The following is a 10,727-nucleotide window of genomic DNA, read 5'->3' as shown; positions in this document are numbered from 1 at the left end:
ACATCTACATAAGTTATATCTTCGAACAAGTTATATGAAATATAATTAATGATTAAACTAACTTACAAGTGAAGTTCGATCATAATTATATAAATTACTTGTTCGAAGTTATAAGTACCCACCCAAAAAAAAAAATTTTAATTTAACCCATCCCCTCAAATAAAAATAATTGTCTAAAGTAAATGAACGGAAATGGGAGATGGAGAAGAGATAGACAAGGAACAGCCCTACCGAAAGAGTGGTACTGGAATGGTACTGAATTGGACTTGGCTTGAGTTCCACTTCAGTACCACTACCTGATAACCCATAAGAAGACATTTTTAAAGTACTTTAACAATAGTTTTAAAGGTATATAAGATTAACAAACCGTCTCTCACGATATACGTGTAAAACAGCAAAAAAAACATAATAGTTCTAGAAAATTTCTGTTAAGTTTGGAAATTATATTGCAATCCCTCCTTGAACAATAGACCCCTAGGTCCTTTGTTGAAAGATTAAAATTTTAACCTGAGTTTTATTGCTTAAAAAATTTATAATTTTAATAACTCAACTTTAAAAAATATATATTGAGATTCGTTAATATTTCCAGATTATGAATATCTAAAATTTATCAAAAAATAGTTACATTTAAAAAAGTTATAATTTATTTCGTATACCTTTAGTTTGACAAAAAAATGGACATCATTTTTGAATTTAGCTGCCAAAGGACATATCATATGCATAATAATGTATGAAAATAATATAAATCCGGGAAAAACAAATATAATATTGAAATAAATATAAAGTATTAGTTTAAACATATTGAAAAAGCTAGTCGCTTTTCACTTTTATGAGGGTATTAACGGTAACTCGATCCTTTTCGCAGGTAAATTTCCCAGTTACATTTCAGTACCAAAATGCACTAAATTAGTACTGAGTTCGTACTGAGCCCTCAGTTCCAATTTTCCAGTACCAATCCAGTACCACCCATCTGGCAGGGAGGGGATAAAGTCAGATGCACAGGTTTTTTGCATTGATCTATCTCTAAATAGTAGCTAAATCTGGCAACAAGTTGCGGTACTACATAAGTTATATCTTCGAACAAGTAATTCATATAATTATGATCGAACTACACTTGTAAGTTCGTTTAATCATTAAGTTTTACCTTTGATGGTGCGTCTCCAATTAGGCTGTGTCAGTTCATCGAGATATTTCGAGTTCAAGATATTTCGTCAGAGGCCTGGAGGAATAACAGACGACACAATGTTATTCTTATGGGGAAGAAAATTTGTTTCCACTTTCATCAATTTTATTCATATTTTTGTTGACATATAATAAAATTAAAATGTGTGTTGATAATTAATTTTGTTATATATTTGATTCAATTGCATTGATAAATTTTCTGAATTCGTGTTAAAATATAAATTTTGAGGTTATGGGTGTTTGTTTACTAATCACATTTTACATTTTAACAACATTATTAAACAATATCCAGTATACATGTTATTAAAAAATATATATTTTAAGTGAGAATTACTGCAGCAATAAAAGATTTCAAGTTAGTAAACAAACACCCCTAACCTCAAAAATTATATTTTATCACGAATTCAGAGAATCTAGCAATGCAATTGAATCAAATATATAACAAAATTAATTATCAACACACATTTTAATTTTATTATATGTCAAGAAGCGTTTTCCATATTTAAAGTATGAATAAAATTGATGAAAGTGGAAACTAATTTTCTTCCCCATAAGAATAACATTGTGTCGTCTGTTCGTTGTCCCTCCAGGCCTCTGACGTCACACCTAGAATCGACTCTGACGTCATAAGTGACAGAGCTTAATAGGAATCTAAGAGCATTCGTAAACGTATACGTATGACGTCACCAATGCTAAACTACATGTGAACCAATGCAACGTATACGCAACGCTTGTTCCTAGGGTCCCATTAGAGACGCACCACAAACGCATGGGACATCAGCATACTATGATTGCAAGAAGTTATGTTTTTTCGGTATAATTTTATGCAACTGTAGTATAAGGTCACGCCTCTTAAGCAGGAACGTTCATACAAAATTAACATAGAGGGTTCCCATACTACTACTTCTTCTTCTTCTTCTTCTTCTTCTTCTTCTTAAATGACTTGAGGCTTAGCCAACTGTCAGAACAATAAACTTAGAAGACGAAAAAGTTCTAGAATACACTATATGCTACACTGTTGGTAATGCAGGTTAGACAACAGCAAAGTAAATCCAGCTTATAGGAAATTTGAGATTGAATCAAATATATTGTTCGCTTGGAAACGGACAAGTCGAGTACAAGGAAAATGAATTTGTCATACGTTGAATTCATTCATGAATCATAATAAATTCCCATGAGAAGAATACATGCGAGAGTTGAATTCAAAGCGTATAGTATTGATATATATATATAATTGATCTCAATAACAATTTCTAACTTTCTATCAGAAAAATAAAACAATGGAAGGTTAAAGTAAGACTACTGAAGTCGAGCTCCCTCTGGGTAAAACAATGAGACACAAACTCAGATTGAGTGAGAAACATCAATTGTACTTGTAAGGCGGGAAAATGTTCACACCGGGTTTCAAACACCTTAAATATACTTAAACCTTGAACAAGGGGTATACAGTTAAGATATTAAACTGTCGAAGACCACAACACTGCAAGTTGACACCGCAGATATATAAAAGATGTTTACATAGTTCCACAAATCATTATAAACAGCAGAGGTCAAAGCACGATAACAGTGAGTCACTTCAAACTCAGATACAACCAGTAAAATTCATGAAAAGTCACACGGAACAGAATAAAATGGGTCCTCAGGGTGACACAAAAAATATGGATATTTCACAAAAAGGTTACGATGGGCGAGGGTAGAAGTCACACTCGCTTATAGAACAAAATTCAGAAAAATCAGGATTAGAACAAACTTCGAAGAACACCTCCGAGAGCACGTGGTAGAACGAACGGTTTAAAAAAAAGGTTAAAAAGTTGCTTTTAAAAGCAGAACAAATCATATATATTCACAGCACAGAACTTGGCTAAAAATGAACTAAAACTTGTTTGAACAAATCAATGTTAAATGCATGGAGTGCCGGAACAAATTCCGCCCGGTCACTACCCGTTGGCCGTTCCCATACTACAAACGATGGATTTTTCTCTCCGTGTAGGGTAGAATTTTCAGAAACGGCCTATAGAGTGAGTGCTCCGTATACTACTTCATGGTTTTAAGACTCTAAGGGTTCGGTCACACTATCTCATGCATGCAGAAACATTTGGCCGATCACACTTCAACGAAATCTAGTGAATGTTTAGTAACTTTCTAGTAATTTTCCAAAAATTTCGGTTGTAACTAGAAAGTTACTAAACATTCACTAGATAACCTAATTTTTCTTTTATATTAAATTTAATCAAAACATTTTTTTTATTGAAAATATTTTAACATTTTGTGAAATATAAAAATTATTGCGTCTCAACTTGCAGGCCTAGGATTGACTTTCAGGCTCAAAAAAATCCGTATTAATCAATTTTTTTATATTAACTAAATTTAATTAATTAATCAATATTTTACTTTAAATAACTAATATTATTGCATATTAAATTCATTTAATTAATTCCTTAATCAGATTAATTCTTTAAGAATATTATCAATAAAATTTTGTTATTTAATAATAATTTAATTTTAAAAGATTTTGATAAATTTCAGACAATAATTATGAAATTGAAAATAATTTGTTAAATAATTTTACATAAACTTTTTTAAAATAATTCAATCTTCAAAAATTTACAATCTATATTTTTGAAAATAATTGAACTTTAAGTGATTTTTGATTGAAATTTTTGGTAACTTATGTTTCTAAAGAATTTAATAAATATTATAGATAAAAATTGAAATTCAGAAGTTTTTAATTGAAAAATAATTTAATATAATTGAATTTTTGAAGATTATTATAAAAATTATTTAAAATAATTCAATTTCACAAGTTACAATTGAAATTATTAAAAAGTTTTATATAAAAATTTTAGAAATAATTAAATTTTAGAAAATTTTAAATTGAAATTTTTGAAAATAATTGAATGTCAAGTGTTTTTGAATTGCAATTTTTGTTAATTTTATTTGCTCATTTTTTTGAAAGTTTATACAAATTATTGTGGATTTCATAAAAATTTTTCATTGAAAAATAGTATAAGGTAATTGAATAAATGAAGAATATCATTAAAATTATTTAAAATAATTAATTTAGAGAAGAATTTTACTTAAAAATTTGTTAAATAATTTAATTAAAGAAGATTTGAAAAAGATCTGCATTGTATTCAAAAAAAGGACGTATTTTGTTTAAAAATTTTGTAAAGAAAGTAAAAAAAGTTGTGTAATCCTAGGACGGAATTTATGTATGGAATCATTTTTCTCAGCTTTACTAGACCTATAACTTGTACTAAGTCACTGTGAATGCTTTTTAATTTTTTTTGTCACACAGGGAAATAGTAAAAATTCTAAAAATATATCAATCCCTCTAAGTTAAAGTGAATCTTCTTTTATATTAAACTCAAGACTTGTACCTATATTATGCTTTTCTGCTTTTTCGAGCGGTGGACGATTTTTACCTTGATGACGCTCCTGAAGCAATTACTTTATTACTTGTCATTAAAAAAATTAAAATTTATCCTCTTTTAGTTTTTTCTCCGCGTGGCTGCTTTTATGCTAACGATATGAGTGTCAAGCAACTTATAGAATTAGAGAACTTAATTTTAGCGACTCTAAACGTTGAAGTTAAATTAAAAATTGTTATTGTTTAGAAATGAATAAACAAAAAAACCAAGATTATTTAATTAGTTTTCATTTAAAAAAATTTAGCTGCATGAATTTATTTGTTCTCATAGTAAAAGAAAAGTCTATTAACTTTAATTCTGACAATTGAATTCTGTTAGAAAAATAAATTTTTTTTAAACACATCTCATAAAAATCCAATGAAAAATTGTAATTTATTAGTTATTTCATTGGTAAGAATTCACAAAATATTCCATCAATTTTCGATGGCAGTTTGGAGTTTAAGTCACTACAGGTCAATATGTTGGAAGCGATGCAGTCCTTAAAACCAAATCCATGAATATTCATTGTCGTACATAATTATCTGTCGAAAGAAATAATGTTTTGTCTTTAAATCACCAATCGTAAACTACTATCACCTATTTTCACCAATGTGCACGATCACATTTTTTGCAGTAATATCCACTAAATCCGAGTTCATCAATCGGTTAACTTGTTCTACATCATCTTAACATGGATAGGAAAACCGTAAACTCCATAAATTTTTATTATCGGATATAAAAGGTTAAAAATTTTTAATAAATCCATCAATTTTACATAGGCGAATATTAATTAAATCACTTAGGCTCCGGAAAGGCCACCTGACATTTGTAGACATCGTCAAGCATAACAGTTTGTCCTTGACCTTGACTCACAGAGACAGGCGTTGTAGCATTAACTACAACTACTTGTTGCCCTTGTGTTTGTTGAGCTTGTTGCTGTTGATTACTCGTATTTGCTTGTGGAGCATTACTACTGCTGTTGGCATTTTGATTACGTGCTGTTTGGCCATATTTTTCATGAATCGCTCGATGCCGTTTAAGTGCAAAGCGATCAGAAAATCCTATTTCGCAAATATCACACCTGAAAAAATAAAAAAATATACATTTTAGATTATGAGATAAAAAGTAAAATTTCTTTCCAAATGTGTATTTAGTGAAGAAGTAAATTCGAAGGTAAGAAAATGGTCTGGTTTACTGTCCTCTTCAGGCTAATTTATTTTTTATAATAAATATACAACAAATAACTACCTGAATATAGAAATTTTTGTTTAGCAGATTCTAAAAATGTTGAATGATAATAACTTTATTAAATATAAATACAACAATCAATTAATTTTAACTGACGTAGTATTAGCAAATTTTTATGGTCTTCCGAAAACCCATAAAAAAGATGATCGTATCCTTAATAAATTACCGAACTGATTTTTAGCAAAAATTTTATATAATTAATTAAATTTTTTTAAATTTTTCAAAAGAAAAGAAATAACGGTAACAATATCAGAAAAAAACAGTATCAGTAAACTCAAGAAGTAGATAAGGAAAATAGAAAGAAAATAATAAGTGGAAAAAAATAAATCGAATGACACATAAATTTTACAATAAATAGTTATTAGGATTCCATAGTTTGGATATTTCTGCACTGAAAAAAGTTAAACACAGATTTCGTACTAAACACACGTTCAGATAGTGTACCTAACCTTTCGAGCAACATCGGTTCTACACTGAAAAAAGGGTTTGGTATTGACAAACAAACGTTTGGCTGGTATTTAAGCAACCAAAATTTTTTTGTTGAATCAAAATTTGTTTGACACAACCAAAATTAGAAAAAAAGAATTTTTGTTGTCCAAACTAAAGTTTGATTGGGACAACCAAAATTTTGTTGATTCAACAAAAAAATTTTGGTTGCTAAAATACCAACTAAATATTTGGTTGTTAATACAAAACCTTTTTTTCAGTGTAAATTGTATCACAGCTGCGCTTTTTGGTGGACAGATACTGTACTAAATCGTTTGTCCCACAAGTTAGGTCAGAATCTGTACTCAATTGGCGCTGCTGCTGTTCGATTTTAGTACTGCGTCTGCATATGATTGAGGTAAAATATCTGTCCCTCAAAAAATGCAGATGTTGTGTTAAACTTCTCTCAATGTGGAGAGAAATATACTTTGCCGATTGGGAAACATTAATTTTCAGCGATTTCATATCACTTTTATAAAAAAAAAAACTTTTTCCCATGTAAAATGCATGGGAAACTTCATGGGCAGAGCGGCGCCATTCATTATCAACCGATTTCAAAATAAAAAAATACGTGTCTCTTTATTTTCTATATAGAACAATTCTGGGAATGTGTGTTTTTAACTGAACTTTTAAACAATTTTATGCAAAAAATTATAAAATTAAAATTTAATATATTTTTTGTAATTTAAAAGTTAATATCTTGTTTTTAAAACTATTTGTATTCTTAGATTTTTCAAAAAAACTATTTCCTTTTACAAAAATTTTAAGCCTAGTCCGGCTGTGGAAAACAATTTTTTCAAAATTTTTGGAATTTTTAAAAAAATATTTCTGGTTTTGTTTTATACTACGTACTTTTATGTATTTTGATGCGCTGATTACGAAAATCATATTGAAAATACACAAAAATATGATTTCTATGGTGAAAACTATAAAAAAGTGCTAAAATTTTTTGATTTTTTCGTTTATTGGCTGAATATGACAAATTAAATGAAATGAGCCATATTGATGGTGTTATTCCTGAGTTATAAATTTCTATCGTCACTATTTCCTCGAAAATTGGTTCCTTCACTCTATATGTTTTACTTGATTTACTTGGAAAAAATTTTGATTTAAGTACTATTTTTTCGCCCGACAACACAATAACAATAAAATAAATGAAAATAAAATTTTAATGACAATTATTGTAATTTAAAAAAATTTAAAAAAAAATACAAAATAAAAAAAACTTACCTATGTGGTTTCTCTCCAGTATGAACCTTTGCATGATTTTTTAAGTGTGTCGCTTGATTAAAAGCAGAACCACAAATATTACATCGATATGGCTTTTCTCCAGTATGAATTCTACGATGATTCCACAATGTTGAATGTCTTGCAAATGTTTTTTCGCATACTTCACATTGGTATGGTCGTTCTCCAGAATGTATTCTTTCGTGATTTTTCAAATGTGGACTTTGAGAAAATTGCATACCACAGACACCACATTTGAATGGTTTTTCTCCAGTATGAACTCTACCGTGGTTTTTTAAGTAAGCCGCTAAAATTTAATACAATTATAATTATTTATATATATTATAATACAATCAAATTAATATAATTAATTAAAATGTAATAATAATAATCGTCTTTAACGTTTTTTAATATTTGTTAAATAATTTGTGAGGTTGCACAGTTTTTCATAATTATTTTTTTTGTAAAGAAAAGTACATAAATAACTATGTTATAAATGTAAACTTGTAAATAAACAATCGCCAATGATCAACAAGAATTATCAGGTCATGTTCGCATTTAATATTTGTTTTTAAAAGTAAATGTGTTTTTCCGTATCATGTATTCGAAGTGTTCAAATGAAGGAGAGTTGCCGACACCTGTTCATCAGTTCAGGAAAAATCAACACGCTTGCACCATTTCATCACATCTGCTTCCTCTGTTTGGAGGAAAATACCACGTGACCGAAAACTCCAAGTAATATTTTATTATCGTTATCATATTATTTCTCCATTCAACCCACAAATTGTTATCAATCCCTAATATACTCCCAGTATTTTAAAACAATGACCATTTTTAATAGTTTTTTTTACCTTACCGTGTAAGCTTACCACAACTTTACCACACTGTTAGAAAAATCTGTATTAGATTTAATATACATGCGTATGAAGAGAATATGCACTACAGGTATTGGGATCTGACATTCATACACATGCCATCTGGTGTTGAAAAATGTAACTAGTTTTGGATAACTGTTTGTGTCACTTGCAATTGTAGTTCCGCTGTCATTGTTAATTATTTTATCATTATGAATGAAGCTACATTTTTACCGCGTGAGAAATCTTCCTGCAGAATTAAGTGTTCTCTGAGAGGCTGTGGCAGTACTGTAGCGAAAAATTTAAGCGTAATTTTCCATAAACCGAAACCAAAACAACGAGTAGTGGATGTGAAATATACGTTCGATAATTTTGAAAAAGTCGATCAATTAAAGGCCTGGAAAAATGCTTTAAAAATAAACAGTATAAAGCCTTCTATGAGAGTATGTTCTCTGCCTTTCAAAAGAAGTGATTACATTTTGCCATGTAAGTTTAAGATTTTTAAATTTGGAGGTTATATAATCTTTCATATTACCCGTGCATGTGAACATTTGGAAAGTTAATTTATCACTGTAAAAACGGATAAATAAATTTTTTTTCACTTCTTGTTAACAGACTTTTACAATGAAAAATGAAATACATACATTTATAAATTTTCATATAATTACATGAAATATAAAGGAAAATACTATACTTTTCTTGCACATGTATCGCTGGATTTGAGAAAATAATTTGTATAAAAAAAATTCACTTATACATTTATTAAATTAAGCAATATTTTTTAAACGATTTTTAAACATGCATCCCATGTTATTCCCATGTAAATTCACTAAAAGTGTTACCCAATTTACGCCATATTGCTTTAGGCCCCGCCCCCATGTCAGATCCCAATTGAAATCTAAGATACATGTATATTAAATTTAAAGTGACAACATGGCGGCTGTAGATGCCTATTTCACCAAACGGTCATTATTTCCTTGATATTGAAAATTTATTTGAAATTGAAACAACAGTGCGTAATTCTTTAACTATTGTGTTGTTTATGTCCAAATAATGTTTTATAAGGGGAAAATTTTTCAAAAAAAACATTCTAAATACAAGAATTTTAATACTTATATGTGACATTTAGGTTAAGTACTATAAATGTCAAATTATATGCATTTTTACAATGTAAATTGATTTAAACTTGTATTTACATGAAAGAAATTACTTTGCTTTATTAATAAAAACCTTATTTTGTACACAAGAACATGTATAAATTGAGTAAAATGCAATTTTTTTATTTGAATTTTTTTCAGTGACAAAATTTAATATACTTTGTATATGAATTACACTCTAATATACCAGTTTCTTAAATTTAAGTACTTTATGTATATTAAAACTACAAACATTTTTAACAGTGCATGTAAACTTACCACGACCTTACTGTGTAAGCTTACTGTAAGGCGGAAGTTTTAAGATGACCTCAAGTTTACTGCACGCTTACACGGTAACCTTACAAACCCTACAGATATCCTTACAGTAACCTCACAGCAAGAAGTTGTGCTATGTAGGTCTATGCATTTATAAAAAATTTACAATCTTTCGTCTTTTCAAGTGTAAACATTCAAAATTTCAATTTTTTCTATATTTATTTAGAACTTAACTTATTTCGAAAATTAAACAACGAGCGTTATGCAGGCATTAAAATAATGACAGTCTCAACCCTGTAAAATGCAGAGCGTTAAAAAATTATCATTAATAAAGTTTTAAAGAACTATGTAATACATAATACTTAATGTAAGCACAATACAGCCCTACGACGCGCATGAATGGCTCACTGCAGAAGTAAATGTTTAAGGGGGTGTCCTGAATTAGAAAGCATAAAAAAGCTGTTTTTTGATAATTTTTTTAGAAGGGAAAAAAAATCTCAGATTAGTTAAACCTAAGGTACATTTTTATAGATGTTTGAAGAGTGTAAAAAAAATTTAAACCACATGATTCTATGTACTGTTAAGGAGTTATCACCCTATTCCGAGAGCGCCTTCAAAAAGCAGTATGCAATTGGCGGGAAAGATACAGAACGCAATTCCTGACCAGAAAAAAAAAAAATTTTTTTCAATTTTTGCATATGCAGTTTCTAGTTGAACCTATAAAAACACGAAAAAGTCGTGAAATAATAATTTTTATTGAAGTTTGAAGAAAAAAATATAATTTTTAGACAAAAAAAATCACTTTAAAGTGTTATAAAATTTTCTAAATATAGATTTTGAACCATGTTTTAGGTTCAACTAGAAGAGAATATTATACTGAAGAGAATAAGCGTTGGACCGATCCAATC

At 28.8% G+C, this 10,727-nt stretch overlaps 1 protein-coding gene across 4 annotated transcripts in view; it reads right to left on the bottom strand.

The window, feature by feature from the left end:
* Window positions 1-4,966: 4,966 nt before the first annotated feature.
* LOC127279048 (zinc finger protein 726-like) overlaps window positions 4,967-10,727 on the bottom strand; it is a 63,134-nt gene continuing 57,373 nt past the window's right edge. For all 4 annotated transcript variants that reach the window (XM_051301154.1, XM_051301155.1, XM_051301152.1 and 1 more), the window contains 2 exons: window positions 7,557-7,860; window positions 4,967-5,673 (listed from right to left, as the gene is read on the bottom strand). In XM_051301154.1, coding sequence (XP_051157111.1) covers window positions 5,388-5,673; window positions 7,557-7,860 — 590 coding nt within the window. In that variant the 3' untranslated portion in view covers window positions 4,967-5,387. The remainder of the gene's footprint in view (window positions 5,674-7,556; window positions 7,861-10,727) is intronic.

This window comes from Leptopilina boulardi, unplaced genomic scaffold (genome assembly GCF_019393585.1).
Source record: "Leptopilina boulardi isolate dan_hultmark-lab unplaced genomic scaffold, ZJU_Lbou_2.1 LbouV2_214, whole genome shotgun sequence".
In the NCBI taxonomy this organism is placed as follows: Eukaryota; Metazoa; Arthropoda; class Insecta; order Hymenoptera; family Figitidae; genus Leptopilina; species Leptopilina boulardi.
This window is presented reverse-complemented; position numbering and strand designations above follow the sequence as displayed.